This window comes from Lepidochelys kempii, chromosome 1 (genome assembly GCF_965140265.1).
Source record: "Lepidochelys kempii isolate rLepKem1 chromosome 1, rLepKem1.hap2, whole genome shotgun sequence".
Lineage (NCBI taxonomy): Eukaryota > Metazoa > Chordata > Testudines > Cheloniidae > Lepidochelys > Lepidochelys kempii.
The window spans coordinates 210,703,400-210,723,838 of record NC_133256.1 but is presented as its reverse complement, the minus strand read 5'-3'; the positions used below and the strand labels follow the sequence as shown (position 1 = coordinate 210,723,838).

At 46.9% G+C, this 20,439-nt stretch overlaps 1 protein-coding gene across 6 annotated transcripts in view; it reads left to right on the top strand.

The window, feature by feature from the left end:
• FAM131B (family with sequence similarity 131 member B) overlaps nucleotides 1–20,439 on the top strand; it is a 116,137-nt gene that overhangs the window by 55,975 nt on the left and 39,723 nt on the right. For all 6 annotated transcript variants that reach the window (XR_012155015.1, XR_012155017.1, XR_012155016.1 and 3 more), the window contains exons 2-3: nucleotides 533–642; nucleotides 15,014–15,049. Coding sequence is in view for 3 of the 6 variants with exons in the window: in XM_073312476.1 (XP_073168577.1) it covers nucleotides 533–642; nucleotides 15,014–15,049 (146 nt within the window). In the remaining 3 variants the exon portion in view is untranslated. The remainder of the gene's footprint in view (nucleotides 1–532; nucleotides 643–15,013; nucleotides 15,050–20,439) is intronic.

Sequence of the window (20,439 nt, the reverse complement as noted above, 5' to 3'; positions counted from 1 at the left end):
GAGCTGGAGAAAATGCCTTACAGTGAGAGATTTATCAGTGAGAGAGCTTATCAAAAAGAAGACTGAGTGGTGATTTGATTATGGTGGATAAGTAACCTTCATGTGGGAGAAAATGCTGGGTACTCAAGGGCTCTTTAATCTAGAGAAAGACAGAACAAGAACTGGAAGTTGAAGCCAGACAAACTCAAATTAGAAATAAGGCACAAAATTGTAACAGTGAGGGTGATTAACCACTGGAATAAACTACCAGCGGTGGATTCTCCATCCCATATCAGTGCTGAATACCTGTCTAGAAGATATGCTTTAGTCAAACACAGGTTATTGGGCTCAATACAGGGATCAGTGGATGAAACTGAATGGTCTGTTCTATACAGAGGTCAGTCTAAATGATCTAAAGGCCTGTTACGGCTTTAAGCTTTATGAATCTATGACACACACTCCTTCCTTTGCTGAACTCTCATGTAAAACCCCTTATAGCACTGTTTAAAGTGATGGAAGCAAGGAATCCTGACTGGATGTTGTGTCCCCGCAGGGAATGAGGTGATTGCAGTGGACTGGAAGGGATTGAAAGATGTGGATCAGATCAATATGGACAGCACCAGCTCATTGCATGGCAGCAGCATCCACCGACCCTCCACTGAGGTGAGTGCCCATCCTATGCTTAGGGGGAGAAGACTAGAAAGTCTCAACCCCACTGAATACATATAAAGAGTCTGGGGTCACCAACCTCAGCTGGGAAAGGCACAAAAGTCTTACTTGCACTAAAGACTTTGGGGCATCAATTTTCAGAAGTATCAGGGGATAGCCGTGTTAGTATGTATCCACAAAAACAACAAGGAGTCCTGTGGCACCTTAAAGACTAACAGATTTATTTGGGCATAAGCTTTTGTGGGTAGAAGAAGTGAGTTTTTTACCCATGAAATCTTATGCCCAAATAAATCTGTTAGTCTTTAAGGTGCCACTGGACTCCTTGTTAATTTTCAGAAGTGAAAGCTTTGATTTTCAGTTCCTAGAGTAGAACATTAAAAGTAGCTCAGGGTGAGTCTGAAAACCATTTCAGTCTGAATTGCTTGAGTGCTGGCTTAGATGGGAGGCCCTGGCATAGAACAGATCTACACTGTTGTGGGGAAATAAATGCAGTGGAAAAATTAACCACGCATTGTGTTTGGATCAGAACCAAGCCTGAGACCTGCTTTATTTAAGTATGCGCCTACAGAGAGAGTCAGCCGGAGCTGCTCTGCCATGAACAGAAAATACAGGAGTTTATATAACCACAGATTGAAAACCACAATCTGTTAAGCACATTTCCTTCAACAGCATTTTCCTTATTTGGCATATAGTGCAAGCTTCAAAGGTAGCTTTGCCTTATTTGGAAAAAAGCAAAACAAGTTTTACCTGTTATTGACACGTGCTTCCTTTGTGGTTAACGGTCTTTTCTAACTTCAAGCGGTTGTGGTTACATTTTTAAGCTGAGCTGTTGCTATCTGCCTCTTAATAGAATTTTCCTCACCCTCTTATTTTGCTTTATACACACAGTTAACTTGACCAAAGTTTTAGGCCTATTAGTTTAGGCCCATTAGATTTTTCTTCCACATTCCCCCCTTTGGTGCCATTTTTTTTTTTGGCACCACTAATTGGGCCTAAACTTCCATAGCCATCAGCCTGTTAATTTCCTCCTTTTCGTTCTCATGTTCTTTTGCCCAAGCAGTGTCATACATTTCATTTACAATCATTAGTGCCACCTGCTTCCTTGCACCGAGGCTGTCAGGTTTAGGGCTGGACAGGCAATGGTAAATACATCTTTTATAACAACAATAACACAATCCTATGCTAAACAGCAGTAAAAGCAACAACATTCCCATGGCGATAATATGATGTGGTTGGGATTGTCGAATAGCTTTAGTTACAAAACACAATACATCAGTTTTGGTACAAAAAGTAGACATTCTATAGGCAGTATAAAAGGCATTTTTTTCAGCTTGATATATATTTTGGAGCACGTGAATTTGTCCCTGTAATTCGGAAATTTTCTGAACCTTAGGTAAAATTGAAAGCAAATTTTGGAATTGGTCAGGTACTAAAGCAGTCCAGTTAAAGGGTATCTGGAACCTGAGGGCTAATTGTACAGTGTTATCCGCAGGCCAATAAATGACATGATTGCCTGCGGCTGTGGTGAGATTAAAATGTACGTCATTCAAGGTGGTGGTCTCAACATGCACATAGCTATTATTAGTTTGGAAAAGTAAGTGTCCTGTCAGGATAATTCTGTGTCCCATACCCTCCCAACAAATGTTGTCACGAATGGTAACAACCTCTCCTGATTTTAGTTTACGTACACACTGAAGTTGAGGGGGTTCTAACGGCCAAAGTGTCCGTTGGCTTCCAACCCCTAGCCAAATGTCGGGTGTTACTCCAGGAGCACTGACTATGAATTGGTTGGGCAGACCAGGTAGTTTAAGTTCCCAAATGAATTATCCAGTCCCACATGCATCCTCCCCACGGACCCAGCAGGATTCAGTAGGTGGGAGCCCATATCCCTTTGATTGGCCTGTAGGCTTGGAAGGAGCACTGTGAACATCTGCAGTTCCACGCAGAAAATCTCCAAGTATGTCTCCACGGCCACAGATTAGGTGGAACTCCTGAGGTATTTGTAAGGGCAGTAGGCCATGCCTGATGTTCAAGATCCCTTTGAATGGCCATAAGCTGGTCATTCAGAAAATCCTGAACCTCCAAACAAGCCAGATCCCACTGCAATACCTTTCCAGCGTTGGTGATACCCAGTACCATTTCTGTTAACAGCTTTTGAGTCATTGAACTAAGGGCGGAGATAACACGTAATTCGCCAACACTGGCCTGAACCTGGGCTAGCTGTGCTCCAGTAATAAGGCCCATGGCTTTTTCCAACTGTCCCAATTTTTCCTCATGTTGCTGACCTTTATAGATATTCCAGACTGCAGCTACGCTATTTGCCCCATCCCATAGGTGTCCGGCTAAGTCCCTCCTTTTTCTAGCGGAAATCCAGGTCCGTTGCTGTGCCAGTCGAATGGCAGCTTCTTTTGAACAATTAGGATATATACAGGTAATCTGAAAACTAGATAAGGGTAGTGTAAATTTTACAGTCCCTAATGTAGCATTAATTACAGTCCATCGAAACTGCAACCCATCTCTTTTTGATGAAGTATTATACCACATTTGATGGCTGAACACCTGTATATACTTTTGAGAGGCCTCAGCATCAATATCGTAGGACGGGGTGTACTGCAATATAGTGCAGTTTAAATTAGTAGTTATTGGGACATATTCAGTACAGGAAATTTTTTCAGCAGAGAAGCAAACTTTTGGGGTATTTGTTTGATTATTTACTAGTTGGGTAACCAAATAACAATAAGGGCCTTTTTGATTTATCAGGCTACAAACTCCGGGAATGGCCATCATATCTGTCCCGCCATGGGCCCCATCAATTTCAATTTTCAACTTTTGGGGCTCAGTGGCGGTGATATCATATATTTCTATTTCCACCACCCCATCTGTTCTCCACTCAATCATTCGCTTATATGAACGGTCCTGAACCTTGAAAAATAATTTCTCTGAGCAAAATTTCCATAAATCACTTAAATGTGAAGGTTTTGGCCATTGGGCTTCATTTGAATATATGGTATCGTCTACATTTGGGTAGGTTGTGGGGGCAGTGGTGAGGTTAATGGAGGAAGGGATGGTGGGTTTGGTGGTTGTGGTAGCAAGGCATTTTTGATATTCATTGTCTGGAAGCCAATTAGGGAGGGCAGTGCAAGGTGAAGGCACTTGTCCAAAAACACAGGGCGCAGCCTGTGGAATAAACCCCAATACCCAATTAATACCACATTCCCAAGAATGGGACCCACAGGTTCCTCCTTGCCAATTTACAACATTCCATCTTTTCCACCAGGGCCAGTTCTTAATGTCTTTTGTGGTCAGAAATTCTTGTACCTTGGCTTCAGCAGAGCGGATGTTCCTTTTCCTTTCTTGGAATCTCCGTGGTTTAGCATCATATAAGGGAGAGGTTACTGGCACTTTATTCGGTTCTTTGGAGGGGTTGTTTATTGGTAAATTGCTGGTGGCTTTGTGCATCCAAAGGAACATAACAGTATCATGAAAATTCAGCAATAGTAGCAAGAACATAGTTCCACATACGAACCAAACAGAAGGCATCAGCCATTTTTGCATCATGGCTGATTCCTTTATTCTGACCGCGGGGTCAGTCATGGCAGTCGGGTGCCAGTGGGTACTAGGCTCTCCACTGGACTTCTAAAGGCTTTGTTTTGACCTTTGATCTCTGTTGTCCCCTTTACCAGCAGGCCTGAAGCCTTAACTGGCTATAAGGGCAAATCACTAGAGGTATCACTGTCTCTTCTTGAGGTAATACCTAGGTTCCCTTTTGGGGCCTGAAGCGGGGTTGTCGTCACGGCCACTCTCGTTGCTTTCAGGAACTGGGTCTGGCGGTTGGAAATCCTCAGCGTCTGGGTTCAAGGGTGGCTTTATTTTCTTGCAGTGGGAGGTGTGTATCCAGTTGACGAGTCCCTTACACTTGACCGCTGTATGGGTGGTCAATAGGATCTGGTAGGGGCCCTTCCAACAGGGTTCCAAAGAAGTCTTTCTTTGATATACCTTAATATAAACCCAATCTCCAGGCTGAAGGGGGTGGCACGGTGTGTCAGCTGGTTCCACCAGGGCACTTTGGACCTGTGAGTGGATAGACCTAATGCAATGAATTAGCGTTTGACAGTATGTTATAACAGTATCATCGTTTAGTTGCAAGTCCAACTGACAAGGGAGTGGGGGAGGGGATGCCAGCATACGCATGGGTCTGGCCATAAGGATTTCATATGGGGATAGGCCATTTTTGCTTGCAGGTGTGCTTCTCATATACATGAGAGCAAGGGGTAGGGCATCAAGCCATTTAAGGCTGGTTTCGGCACAGATCTTAGAGATTTTGTTCTTTAGTTCCCCATTTTTGCGCTCAACCGCCCCTGCACTCTGGGGGTGATGAGCACAATGAAAGTATTGGGTGATGTTAAGAGCCTTGCAAATCTGTTGCATGATTTGGCCTGTGAAATGGGTACCTCATTCACTGTTAATAGAGAGAGGTAGACCAAACCGAGGAATAAAATCCCTCAACAATTTTTTTGCTACGATGAGGGAATCAGCCTTGGCACAAGGGTAGGCCTCTATCCAACCAGAATACACACAGACACAAACAAGAACATATTCATAAGAACAACATTTCAGCATGTTGATAAAATGGATTTGCATATTTACAAAAGGTCCCCATGGAGTGGGGTGTGCAGCGGGTTTTTTCTGAACTGGTCTGCCACTATTGTGGGCTCAGCAGGTCGGACAAGAATTGCAGTACTGCTGTGCCATAATGGAGAAATTCGGGGCATACCAATGACGCAGTACTGAAGCGATCATCCCCCCTTTGCTCACATGCGCCAATCCATGGGACACACGGACAAGATAGAGGAGCACAGCCTTGGGCGCCACCAAGCGGCCATCTGGGGAGCAAGGCATCCAGATGCAAAGTACATCCATCCCACCTCCATCCGTCCTTCTCTGGTTCTGGGGACGAATCTTGCATAAGAGCTAAATCTTGGAGAGAGGCAGGCCTGGGGGGGAACTATGAACTGAGGAAAATAAAATCAAGTGGAGCCAGAGACCCGAAAAGGGCTGCCTGTCTGGCAGTAGCATCTGCCAGTACATTTCCTCTGGTAACATCATCATAAGGTTTTTGGTGAGCAGTACATTTCACAATGGCAATGGCAGAAGGGAGTTGAAGGGCAGAGAGAAGGGCACCAACAAAGGGCCCATTACTAATTTTTGCCCCCGCTTCCCCCCCCAAAGTGAGAAATCCTTGGTGTTTCCATAGTTGCCCATAATCATGAACCACCCCAAAGGCATATCGAGAGTCTGTGTAGATCAGGGGACGTCAACCTATGGCACGCATGCCAAAGATGGCATGCAAGCCGATTTTTAATGGCACACTGCTGCCTGCCGAGTCCCAGCCACCGGCCTCGCTCAGCCCGCTGCCGAACCCAGGCCAGGACCCTGGCAGGCAGCAGCGTGCCATTAAAACTCCTTCCTGCCCCGGCTCGCTCTTCTCCGCCGCTGCTCCCCCCCCACCGGGGCAGGGTGAAGAAGCTTGGTCCTGCCAGCTGCTGCTGCAGAGCAGGCAAGCTTCCCCCTCCCCCGCCTCTTCACCCAGCATGCTGGGTTCCTGCCCCTCCTCCTCTCCCTCCCTGCCTCCGATCAGCTGATGGCCCTTGTGGAGGGGGGAGGGGGAGAAGCGGAGCCTTAGCGTGCTTCCTGCTCTGGGGAGGAGGCAGAGAAGAGGAGGGGACGAGACCTTGGGGAAGGGGGGTGGAATCAGGGCATATCCCCTCCAACCCCCTGCCGTGAGCTGCTCAGGGCAGGGGGCTGGGAGCACCCCCATGACCCCAGCCCACACCCCCCCACGAACTCAGCCCTGACTCCAGCACCCTCCACACATACTCAGCCCCCCCACACCCCTTTCCTGACTCCTGCACCCTCCTCACATGCCCTCTGCCCTGACTCCTGCACCCTCCTCACACACACCCAGCCCCCACACACCCTGTGTTCTGACTCCTGCACCCCCCACATTCCCATCTGCACCCCTCCCACCAAATGGGAGCTGCCCAAGTAAGCAGTCCACCCCCAAACCTCCTGCCCCAACCCTGAGTCCCCTCCCTCATTCTAGCTCCTGGCCAGACCCTACACCGCACCCCCCAGCCTGCTCCTTCACTCCCAGCCCTGTGCTCAGTGCACTCCCACCCTCAGCTCAGTGCAGAGAGAGAGGAAGAGAATCGGCTAGAATCAGGGAGAAGGAAGGTACCCACTCTATGTGGGCAGGGCCGGGATCCCAGACCAGCAGCGGGCTGAGTGGGGTCAGCACCCAGGGCTGTGGCTGGCAGGAGCCAGCGGACGGAACCCCAAACCAGCAGCGGGCTGAGCCACTCAGCACACTGCCAGTCTGGGGTCCTGGCCGCCAGCCCCGCTCAGCCTGCTGCTGGCCTAGGTGAACGGAACCCCAGGCTGGCAGCGGGCTGAGCAGGCCAGCGACGTAAGATCAGCATTTTAATTTAATTTTAAATGAAGCTTCTTAAACATTTTGAAAACCTTGTTTACTTTACATACAACAATAGTTTAGTTATATAATATATAGACTTATAGAGAGAGACCTTCTAGAAAACATTAAAATGTATTACTGGCACACAAAACCTTAAATTAAAGTGAATAAATGAAGACTCGGGACACCACTTCTCAAAGGTTGTTGACCCCTGGTGTAGATGGTAACAGACTTGTCCTTGGCTAAAGTACAAGCATGGGTAAGGGCGACAAGCTCTGCGACTTGGGCTGAGTGTGCTCCCGGAAGGGAGTGGGCCTCAACAGGCTTGTGTTAGGAACAAACAGCATAGCCAACCACGAGCAGGCCTGCAGAATTTCTGAGGCAGGACCCGTCTACATAGAATAATAGATCAGGATTATGAAGTGGGGTATCCTTCAAATCAATTCTAGGGGTGGAGAGTTCTGCTGTCTTGGCTAAACAGTCATGAGGTTCTCCCTCAGCTGCCATGGGAAGTAGGGAAGTGGGGTTAAGAACAGGGCAGCGAGTAAGAGTTACATTTGAGGCATTTAAAAGCAGCATTTCATACTTAGTCTGGAGTTAGAGAGGTGCTGGGTTTTGCTTTTTAGAAGTAGGGTGGTCAGAGCATGCGGGACGGCAACACATAAGGGGGAACCGAAAACGAGAGTAGCAGAAGCCTCCACAAGGGAAGTGGCTGCAGCTACCGCCCGAAGACAAGGAGGGAGTCCAGCTGCTACAGGGTCCAAAGATGAGCTATAATATGCTACGGGGCATCATTTGTCACCATGAGTTTGAGTAAGGACCCCCAAGGCTATTCCCTCCTTCTTATGGCAGTAGAGGGTGAAAAGCTTCTGGTAGTCAGGTAAGCCCAAGGCGGGGGACCTGGTAAGAGCCTCCTTAATCTTAGTAAATGCTTCCTCAGCTTTTGGGGTGCACGGAAGGGGTTCAGGGACTTTGTCAAGGGTTAATTCTTGCAGGGGCCTAACAATAGCTGTATATCTAAGAATCCACTGTCGGCAATACCCGGCCATACCTAGGAAGCTGCACATTTGTTTCTTAGTGGTTGGTTTAGGGACCTGGAGGGTGGCTTGTATTTGCGCAGAGGACAAGCATCTCTCTCCAGCTGAAATATCATGTCCCAAATAGTGGATTTTGGGCAGACAGAGCTGCAGTTTAGACTTGGAGGCTTTATGACCCTTCTCGCTAGAGCTTGCAATAGCGTAAGGGAATCAGTTTTAGAGGCCTCTAAAGACGACAATGCCAATAGCAGGTCGTCTACGTACTGGACTAGAGTGGACCCCATTTTGAATTCAATATCATCCAGATCCCTTTTGAGGATCTGCGAGAACAAGGTGGGCGATTCCGTGTAGCTCTGGGGTAACCTGGTCCAAGTGTACTGACACCCTTGGTAGGTGAAAGCAAACAGATATTTACTATCTCTGTGGACAGGGATAGAGAAGAAAGCCGAGCAGAGGTCAACAACCGTGAAATAAACAGCAGAGGGAGGAATATAGGAGAGGATAATAGCAGGGTTTTGGACAACTGGGTAGGTAGGGAGAACAGCAGCATTGACAGCCCGGAGATCCTGGACAAAGCACCAAGTCTGCTTGCCAGGTTTCCTTACAGGTAAAATGGGGGTGTTACATTTACTGACTGTAGGAATAATAACTCCTTGCCAAATTAGGGAGGTAATCACTGGGCGGATTCCCTCTTTGGCCTCCCTTGAAAGAGGGTATTGCTGAACTCTAGGAAGGGGTTTTGTCGGATCTAGGCGAATTTGAACCAGTCGGGCAGTCCTGATGCACCCTACCTGTTTGGCATGCTCGGCCCACAAACAAGGAGGAACCTTGGCCAGCAATTCCTGTTGCAACAAGGAAGGGCTGGGGTCGGTCTCCTCCTCTGGAGCACCCAATTGCAGGACTGCCAGGACCTCATTTTGATGGGGGTCAGGGACATCCTGTTATACCAATAAAATAAAAACCAGCAGGATCTTATTAAAGAGGAAAAGGCAAAATACCACATTTATTGTGAATACAGAAAGAATCATAGTAAGCAGTTAGTTATAGCTATAACATTCCATTCAATCTCATATTTATTCACACATTCATTCATACAAACACACACACACAGGTTCTGCACAGTTGTTATCATAGTTACCAGCCTTAGAGTTGCTCATGCCAAGCCACTGGCCAGGTGGCCTGGACATGAGGAGGGAGCAGGGCCTTGTCAGATGCTCATCTGATGCTCCTGGAAGTTGGTTTGCAGAATCAGACCCCAAAGTTCTCACTTTCTAGAGTCCATTTTTATAGGAATTTCTTCCTATGCCAGTCTATGGGAATTGCTTCATCATGTTATTGCTGAATCAATCAGCAGACGGCACATTCCTGACGGCTCAGTGCTGCCAGATATTATCTTGTTCTTTGGTTCTCCCATTCTTGAGGCTGTTGGGTGGATTCCAGTCTGCCCTCCGGGGATCCTCTGGTTATTTCGACTTGACGCCTTCTTCAGCCGATGGACACTGGATTCTTAGGCTGGCACCTACCTGATCATTCAGTTATTATCCACACCAAGCATCCATCCACAAACATCCTCTATCTCTATTTTAATCACAATTGTTAATACAACAAAAGGGCGGGGAGTCTCTGGGTGCTGTTTCTGTTGTTACAGAGTATTGCTTTGAGTCTCTCTCTGTGTGTGAATTGCTTTGAGAACAAACTCTGTTTTAGAATGTACTAACACAATTAGCAGCTTGCAAGTTTCACACAGAGAGGGAGAGAAACAGTACCAAAAACCAAGAGACCTCTTAATTAGTAATACCCTGGAATTTAAACTATGGGGAATCAAACTCATTTGTGATTTTAATACAGAACTTCTTTAATATGATCCAACAATCCAAATACACACCATCTGGGGTACAATAAATTGTACAATTTAATTTGCACAGCAAGTCTCTTCCCAAAAGGTTAACAGGTGAGCAGGGGCTGAGGAGGAAAGCGTGGTGCTCAGACAGAGGACCGGTAGAGACAGTCAGAGGTGAGAAGACGGGATGGGGAATAGGAGTGTTGCTCACTCCTACTGCATTTACTATTTCGGAGCTTACTGGAAGGGAAGGGAAGTCGCCCGTGCGGAGGGTGGACCACAAGGCACCGATATCTAGCAGGCAAGAGGTAGGGCTGCCATTAATTATACAGTTTACATATGGTCCTGTTTGGTTTAAAGGGACAAGCGGAGCAATGAAATTACCCATCTCTTGGCTATCCTAACGGTTTTGAGGGCACAAAGGAACTGTGGAAGAATATTGCAGTGCAAGGGCAGGGTCGATTGGTCAGTTAAAGCAATTGGGACAATTACTTTTCCAATGGCCCACCTGTCCGCAACAGTAACAGGCATCATTGGTTTGCCCCTGAGTAGGGGGACAGTGGGGACCTCTGTTGGGTCTCCCTCCTCTTCCCCTTAACGGGCGGTTGCTGTGGGGTTTCAGTATATTCTGGATCTGGAGGGTCATTAATTTAGTTTCAATGTCATCCTTTTTCTTTTCTAACTGACGGTAGTAATGCTGGGCAACTGCTAGAATTTCATCTGGGTTTTTTCCTTCCCAATCTATGGTACCAATTTTTAATTGGGCTCCCAATCGTGGATTGAGTCCTTGGACAAAAGCGGCCACTATGTCTTGTTTAGCATCTTCCTCTACATTATTTATGCCAGAATATCTCTTGAAAACCTGCTTAATGCGCTGCATATAATCAGCAGGGTTTTCTCCTTTATTTTGTTTACAAGCACTAATTTTAGTCCAATCTGCCTTTTTGGGCAGATTTTGAGAACTGCATCTAGCAGGTTGTTCCTGTCTGTGTTTAAGTTCCTATTATGGCCTTGGTCATCGCTGGGCCACTGGGCCTCTTGTAGGAGGTGATTTAATGTTTCCCTGGACAGGACTCCTCTTAGGATTTGATTTAAATCTGCCCAGTTAGGGTTGTAACAGCTTATGACTGTTTTTAATTCTTCTTGAAATTTGATGGGGTCTTCCCTTATTTTAGGAAATTTTTCAATCAAATTATACAGATCTGTGGGAGACCAAGGGGTGTGTATAGTCACCAGGATTGCGTGACCCGAATTATCAACACTTGGGCCTAGGAGTTGGTGCAAGGGGAACACTGTTACATGACGGGGAGAGAGGCCCCTGGGATTGTAACTTCTGTTGTCTAGTATTCCTTGCCGGCGGTCCAGATGAACTTTCCGGCAGTTTGTCTTTGTATTGGACCGAGTCTGCTAGGGTAGTGGTTGGTCTCCCTGTGGGATATGAGGGCAACTCAGGGGAAGGGGGTGAAGTAGATGCTGACATTGGTGTTACTGCTTGGAGCAGGGGTCCCTGGGTAGTGGAGTCAGCCTCCAGACTGTAGTCTGGTGGAGGTGTGTGGGGTCCACTGCCCTCTCCATTTCTTCTGCCCTGAGTGGATGGACCTGCACTTGCCTGTCTAGGTGATGTAGGGGCAGTCAGCTGTCTACATTCTAAGTATAAATCTATAAGATCAGTGAATGGGGCCGAGGGGTTTTTCTGAAGAGGCCTTGAAGGGTAAAGGGGTATTTGCTGGCCAGCTGGGGTTTGGGAAAGAGTTAATTTCTCCTTTGCCTCTTTTAATTGTGTTTTAAGTTTCTCCTGGGAGTCCTTCAGATTCCTCATTTGAGATTCACGGCGCCATTTTTCTGTTTTCCCATACCAATCGAAATATGCATCAAACTAACCTTGTCCGACATTATTGGCAAGAAGTGCGCCTCGGAGGTGCACAATCTTGTCAAGGTCGAAACTTCCCTCTAGGGGAAACTGTAATTTCGGATCATCCATGGTATACCAATTCCATTTCTCTAAAAACTTGCAAGTGAAAGGGCTATAATTTGCGTACATGCCGGTGTGCCTTTTGGCTGGATGGTGATCCTTTTTGACTCACCGGCCCCCATCTGTACCTAGCGAGAGGGGAATCCTCTTGGATCCTCTGGTCCCCAGTACTTCACCTGGTGAGAGGGGAATCCTTTTTGGATTTCACGGCCCCCAGTACTTACCTCAATTCACTCATCACACTCACACAGGGAAGGTTTTGTTTAGGGTCTCCACGACTGTCTTACAGCCTGCCTTCAGCAAAGAGCATTGGCTGGCACCACATACTCTGTTGCTTCAGGTGAGATGATCAGACCAGTCAGTGGCTTGTTAAGCCGCCTTCTGGGCAGGAGCTAGAGACAGGGGAGGAAAGAGGGTACGGAAACAGACTGTCCGAGGACGGAAGGGATAGGATCACACACTCCTAGACCAAGACAGGCCCCTCGCCGGTCATGCCATGCCATGCAGAGAGAAACTGCCGAGGTCAGGGCATTTATCACAATGCCCACTAGATGGAGTCACAGGGCTTGCTTTAGAGACACCTCTGACTTTGCAGGGCACTCTGGGAGTCTTCCTGTGACTCACATTCACACCGGTCTACCAACCTTCACTTTCACACTGGCACATGGACCCAGATCTATCTATCCAGATCTATCCCCCAGCCTAAATTAATAGTATCCAATTTGCAAATGAATTCCAATTCAGCAGTTTCTCGCTGGAGTCTGGATTTGAAGTTTTTTTGTTTTAAGATAGCGACCTTCATGTCTGTGATCACGTGACCAGAGAGATTGAAGTGTTCATTTACAACGCACACTTTGCTAGAGAACACTTCAATCTCTCTGGTCACGCGATCACAGACATGAAGGTCGCTATCTTAAAACAAAAAAACTTCAAATCCAGACTCCAGCGAGAAACTGCTGAATTGGAATTCATTTGCAAATTGGATACTATTAATTTAGGCTTAAATAGAGACTTGGAGTGGCTAAGTCATTATGCAAGGTAGCCTGTTTCCTCTTGTTTTTTCCTACCCCCCCCCCCCCCCCAGATGTTCTGGTTTAACTTGGATTTTAACTTGAAGAGTGGTCAGTTTGGATGAGCTATTACCAGCAGGAGAGTGAGTTTGTGTGTGTATGGGGGTGGGGGGGATGTGAGAACCTGGATTTGTGCAGGAAATAGCCCAGCTTGATTGTCATGCACATTGTGTAAAGAGTTGTCACTTTGGATGGGCTATCACCAGCAGGAGAGTGAATTTGTGTGGGGGGTGGAGGGTGAGAAAACCTGGATTTGTGCTGGAAATCACTTTAGTTAAGCTATTACCAGCAGGACAGTGGGGTGGGAATAGGTATTGTTTCATATTCTCTGTGTATATATAAAGCCTGCTGCAGTTTCCACGATATGCATCTGAGGAAGTGAGCTGTAGCTCACGAAAGCTTATGCTCTAATAAATTGGTTAGTCTCTAAGGTGCCACAAGTCCTCCTTTTCTTTTTGCGAATACAGACTAACACGGCTGTTACTCTAGCACCAAGATTGTAGTGGAAAAATTAACCACACATTGTGCTTGGATCAGAACCAAGCCTGAGACCCACTTTATTTAAGTATGTGCATACAGAGAGAGTCAGCCGGAGCTGCTCTGACATGAACAGAAAATACAGGAGCTTATATAGCTGAAAACCACAATCTGTTAAGCACATTTCCTTCAACAGCATTTTCCTTATTTAGCATATAGTGCAAGCTTCAATGGTAGCTTTGCCTTATTTGGAATATAGTAAAACAAGTTTTACCTGTTATTGACAGGTGCTTCCTTTGTGGTTAACGGTCTTTTCTAACTTCTAGCGGTTGTGGTTACATTTTTAAGCTGAGCTGTTGCTATCTGCGTCTTAATAGAATTTTCCTCACCCTCTTCTTATGCTTTAAACACACAGTTAGCTTGACCAAAGTTTTAGGCCTATTAGTTTAGGCCTATTAGATTTTTCTTCCACACAAAGAGCATTTTAGTCTCTCGTTACGTTTTTTAGGGGGTATTCACAGTTAAATCTCTGCTCTTAAATTATTGGGCAGTATCTCCTGTGCTGATTCATTTCATGTTTTGAATGATGCAGCTTCTGTAATTTAACACATATGAGTTTTCTGTTTTGTAATGTCCAGTGCATGCAATCACAAGACCTTTCACATTAAACAAAAAAGATCACGGATCTTTTTATTCAGTAGCCATGCCATGTTAATTTACAAAGCACATACAATTTTACACATTACAAAATAACGATATATAAGAATTGCATCTTGATTCAGCATTTCTTCAACTGTGGAGTGTAACTCCCAGAAGCTCCTGTTTTAGGGAGTTGTACCATGAACAGGAGATAAGTAACTCAAGGAGATCCTCAATGAACTAGCACTATAGTGGCAGAAGGGGACACTTGGAACTGGTTTGCAGAAGGAAGATTGGTTTTCTGTGGATGCATTTAACCACTTCAGGAGTGAATGGTTTTGTACCCTGTTATAGAACCATTTTCGTCTGAAATATTCTAGTTTTCTAGTTCCTCTTTGAGTGAGTCCAAGGGCCGTGCAGCTCCCACAAAGGGTTATGCACTTGTTACTGCCCTGAAATAAGGACCTGACAAATTCATCCTCTTTGAAAATATCTGACATTGCCAGTGCACAATGTTCAGAGAAGGAAGGCAGTGTGAATGCAGGGGATTCCTATCAGAGGGTTATATATTGTCTGTCTCTCTCTCTTTTTCCCTCTGTGTTTCTTTGTATATTCCCACTCCCTTATGTCATAAACCATGGCCGCATACATACAGACACCACAGTGATCAGGAGGGAATGAAACGGGGACCTTCAGAACCAAAAGCACAAGCCCATACCACTTGAGCTAAAGGAGTAACTCCTTTATCTGTGAGTAAGTAGCAGGCTGTTATAATCATTAGGACCAGCCACTAGAGAAATACATGGTCGCACACACTACACCCATGTGTTACATTAACATGTTCTCTTTCTTCCATAGCAAACCCGGACAGATTTCTCCTGGGATGGTATTAATGTGAGTATAAACCCTGAAGCCCTCCTCCTTTAATGAGAGGCAGCAAAGGAGCATTTGCACAGCTGATGAGGATGTTCAAGTTTTCACTGAATGGCACCCCAGGATTAACAGAATATGTCTAACTCTGTCACTATGAATAGTGAACACAATTATGGAGATATCTCTGGGGACCTGGAGTGCCACTGAAATTCTGGGCATCTTTATGGGGTGTCTGGCTGTTGATAGACCTTGCAGTAATATTTTGGGGAGTATCTGTGTGTTGGTGGATTTGGGTTGTCTCCAGGTCCTCTGGTGTTTTGCTAGTGGAGATAACTGTGGGCTCTGTAGGTGCCATTGGATCTTGAGCTATCTCTAGCCATCTTTGGGTGCCTATGTGTGATCTCTGAGGCTGCTAGATTATTTCGGGTGCTTTCCTGGGGTTTCTGGGTATGGCTGGATTATTGAGGTATATCTGTAGCATATCTGGCTATTAATACTCTTGATCAGGGCATAATATCACCTTCAGAGGTTAGGAAGAAATGTATCCTTACAGGACAGCATTATACAATGAGGTTTCGGGTTTTATGCTTCTCTCTGGAGTATCCAGCACTGACCACTGTTGTCAACAGGGAGGGGAAAAAACAACAGGCAAAGGCATAGATTAAAAGCAAAGCTTTTTCCATACACCGTAAGGAAAAGAGAAAAGATACAAGCCATTGCTCCCACTTCTCCCCCTTTTGCAGGTCATATTTAACCTGCAATGACCATATTTGTGTTTGTTTTCTCTGCTCGCTAGTGCAATATCAGTGCAGAGGAAAGTTTCCTGGTGCTGAAGCCATTTGTACTGGTTCCCCCAAAAGTATTTCTAGCACTGGCAGCTCATGAGATATGAGCTCATGTCATGTGATTATTGGGACTGCTCAGAAATGGAGTAACCCACACCGTAAAGGTGCAAGCAGTGCAGTAGGGTTGCCAACTTTCTAATGGCACAAAACTAAACACTCTTGCCCTGTCCCCTACCCTGCCCTTTCCCCAAGGCTCCGCCCCTTCTCCAAGTCCCCACCCCCACTCACTCCATTCCCCCCTCCCTCTGTTGCTCGCTTTCCCCCACCACCACTCACTTTCACTGGGCTGGGGCAGAGGGTTGGGGTACTGGAGGGGGTGATGGCTCCAGTTGAGGGTGCAGATGATGGGCTTGGGGTGCAGGAGGGGATTCTGGGCTGGAGCCGAGGGGTTCTGAGTGCGGAAGTGGGCTCAGGGCTGGGGTAGGGGTTTGGGGTGTGGGAGGAGGCGTGGGGTGTGGGCTCTGGGAGGGGGCTCAGGGCTGGGGTTGGGATGCAGGCTCTGGGAGGGAGTTAGGGTACGGGACAGGGTTCCAACCTGAGGGAGGGGGAGGGAGTTTGGGGTGTGGGCTCTGGGAGGGGGTTAGGGTGTGGGAGGGGGTTCTGACCTGGGGCAGAGGGTTCAGTGTGTGGGCTCCAGCCGGGCAGTGGCGCAGGGGGGCTAAGGCAGGGATGCCTGCCCTGGCTCCGCGCTGCTCCCATAAGCAGCCAGCATGTCCAACCCAGCTCCTTGGTGCAGGGGCAGCCAGGTACCTCCATGCCAGCAGGCACCACCCCCGCAGATCCCTTTGGTTGCAGTTCCTGGCCAATGGGAGATGCGGAGGTGGCGCTCAGGGCAGGGACAGTGCATAGAGCTTCCCTGATTGCCCCTGCACCTAGGGGCCACAGGTTCATGCCGGCCGCTTCCCGGAGCCGCACAGAGCCAGAGCAGGCAGGGAGCCTGCCAGGGCCATCCTTAGGATTTATGGTGTCCTATGCAGTATTATTAAACTGGTGCCCCTATGACCGACGGCAGCCCGGGCTCACACATGTATTTTAGATAAGGGTGGTCTTTTGAAGGATTTATTTAAAAAACTATATGTCTGAAGATCCGAGCATTTAAGGCTAAAGATGAATACTCAGATTGTGCACCTAAAAATCTATGCAAGGATTTTTTAGAGATGTGATTTTATAATCTTCAGCAACACACTAATGAAATATTTTAAAGCAAATTTTAAACAGTAATGCACAGCTGTTTTTGTAGTAAACTCAGAAACTGACAGTATATTGGCAAATGCCTGTTAAATGGCTTCATTACCACTTGAGTGACTCTTTAACAGTTTCAGTGTTGTGCTAATAGGTCTGGCAGGCTGGAAGGCTTTTTCGCTTTTAAGTACTAGACTCACCAGGCTGCAGCAGCCAGCTGTGGTGCGAACCTGCAGAAAGGGTCAGAACAGGGATAGGAAGAGGCAGAAGGGTGGACACTAAGACCTAGGGATGCCCCAAATTTTCGGATGCCCTATGCAGCTACATATGCTGCTATTGCCTAAGGACAGCCCTGGAGCCTGTTGCACCACCGACCAGACTTTTAATGGCCTGGTCAGTGGTGGTGACCGGAGCTGCCAAAGTCCCTTTTCGACGGGGCGTTCCAGTCAAAAACTGGACACCTGGCAACCCTAGTGCCAGGTATACTGCAACTCCAAGGCAAGCACTATAAGTGCTTCAGCAACTAGGCCTTGTAGGCTTAACCCTGATGGGTCCCACTAACCGCTCAGACACATGGCTAAAGGAAAAGATATTTTCCTAGGGCTGGCAGGAAGGGGAAAGATTACAGATACCCTAGGTACAGAGGATTAAACAGTTACAGTTCAAAGGGAGCAACAGTGGTTCCTGTTTTGGTCCACGGGGCAGTCCAATAGAGAGTCAGGACTCTTCAGGCCTAGTGCCTAGGATGTCCTCTCCAGCCCAGTCTCTATTCATGCAAATAGGAGTTTGCATGGTTCCAGGACAGGCTCAGTTAGTGTCTCACTGGGGCCCCTCTGTACTGGCTCCCTGTCCAGCCGCTGCTGCTCCCCCATAAACTCTGCACAGCCCTGCACCCAGCTGTGATGCCAGGCAATCACAGCCCAATCCACAAACAGCTCTGCAACTGTTCCTGCCTCTAGCTTCTCTCCAGCTCCCCGCTGCCGCCATGTGGCCACTGCTTCTGCTCCCCTTCCCACAACCTCTACTCCTCGTCAACTGATCCCAGACACTTCCTGGTTCAGGGCCTTTCCCCATACATGGCCACTAGCCAGGGGAAAGGGAATGTACAATGTGGAGAGAGCTGATGGGAGTTGTCGTTTCCTGCTTTGCAGATCCATCACATAATTTTATTCTCTACTCTTCACAAGTCTGTTCATATGATTGTCCACAGTTGGGTTTGGGGTTTTTTTATGAAAAAGAGAGTACATGTTTTCTTGTGGGTCAGCTGTAATAAATCCACCACCTCCCTAGGTAAAGCATTCCAGTGTTTCACCACCCTCCTAGTGAAAACGTTTTTCCTAATATCCAACCTAAACCTCCCCCACTGCAACTTGAGACCATTACTCCTCGTTCTGTCATCTGCCACCACTGAGAACAGTCTAGATCCATCCTCTTTGGAACCCCCTTTCAGGTAGTTGAAAGCAGCTATCAAATCCCCCCTCATTCTTCTCTTCCGCAGACTAAACAAGCCCAGTTCCCTCAGCCTAACCTCATAAGTCATGTGTTCCAGTTCCCTAATCATTTTTGTTGCCCTCCGCTGGACGTTTTCCAATTTTTTCACATCCTTCTTGTAGTGTGGGGCCCAAAACTGGACATAGTACTCCAGAAGAGGCCTCACCAATGTCAAATAGAGGGGAACGATCACGTCCCTCGATCTGCTGGCAATGCCCCTACTTATACATCCCAAAAAGCCATTGGCCTTCTTGGCAACAAGGGCACACTGCTGACTCATACCCAGCTTCTTGTCCACTGTAACCCCTAGGTCCTTTTCTGCAGAACTGCTGCCTAGCCACTCAGTCCCTCGTCTGTAGCAGTGCATGGGATTCTTCCATCCTAAGTGCAGGACTCTGCACTTGTCCTTGTTGAACCTCATCAGATTTCTTCTGGCCCAATCCTCCAATTTGTCTAGGTACCTCTGAATCCTATCCCTACCCTCCAGCATATCTACCTCTCCTCCCAGTTTAATGTCATCTGAAAACTCGATGAGGGTGCAATCCATGCCATCCTCCAGATCATTAATGAAAATATTGAACAAAACCGGACCCAGGACCGACCCTTGGGGCATTCCTCTTGATACCAGCTGCCAACTAGACATGGAGCCATTGATCACTACCCGTTGAGCCCGACGATCTAGCCAGCTTTCTATCCACCTTATAGTCCATTCATCCAGCCCATACTTCTTTAACTTACTGGCAAGAATACTGTGGGAGACCATGTCAAAAGCTTTGCTAAAGTCAAGGAATAACACATCCACTGCTTTCCCCTCATCCACAGAGCCAAGTTATCTCGTCATAGAAGGCAATTAGATTAGTCAGGCATGACTTGCCCTTGGTGGATCCATGCTGACTGTTCCTGATCACTTTCCTCTCCTCTAAGTGCTTCAGAATTGATTCCTTGAGGACCTGCTCCATGATTTTTCCAGGGACTGAGGTGAGGCTGACTGGCCTGTAGTTCCCCGGATCCTCCTTCTTCCCTTTTTTAAAGATGGGCACTAAATTAGCCTTTTTCCAGTCATCCGGGACCTCCCCCGATCGCCATGAGTTTTCAAAGATAATGGTCAAAGGCCTTGAGTCTTATCACATTGCCCTCTATTCCACCAGTGACAATCAGCCTTGAAATCATATTCCCCTCCTTTGTCCACTTCCATTTTTGCCCTTTTCCACTCCACCCCTATGTGTGAAATGCTTTCCTTGACCTTATCCCTGTTCTTCAGGCCACCTCCTCTGCACATTCAGGTCCTTAATGAAGATTCATCTCTACCACAAGCCCCAGAAGAACTGTACCAACAATAACTCTGTGTGTCTCACCATGTATAGTACGTGGAGCTGGTCTCCAGGGGATAAATACATGTATCAGATGGCTCGCATTTTTTTGTGCTTCCCTATCTTTCAGCCCTCATTGTGCCCACTCCCTTGGGACTCCTTCCAGCACTCTGTACTTACTCAATCACCATTTTCCAAAATCAGCCAGGCACAGAGCTGTTTCCTTCCTACAAGTATAAATTTATCCCCATAACTGCACCTGCCTGAGATCCAGGATAGATGAGACTCAATCCCATGCCACTGACAGATTTACATTTCAAATCTCATGTCACTGCTAAGCTAGAAATAGGAACTTCATATCACTTGAAAGGGAATTCCCAGCTTCCAGTGAACAAGTAGGACTGGTAGTGCCTGAATTATCAGATCTTAAAATCATTATTTGTTCATATATCAAAATGCTATTTAATAAAGATGTTATTTGGGGTTTCCATGGCTTCATCTGAGCCCTGTACAGTAGGTAACCCGGGCGACTGGATACAAGTATAGAAATATACTAATTAAAGTTCCAATAAAATTTTGTAAA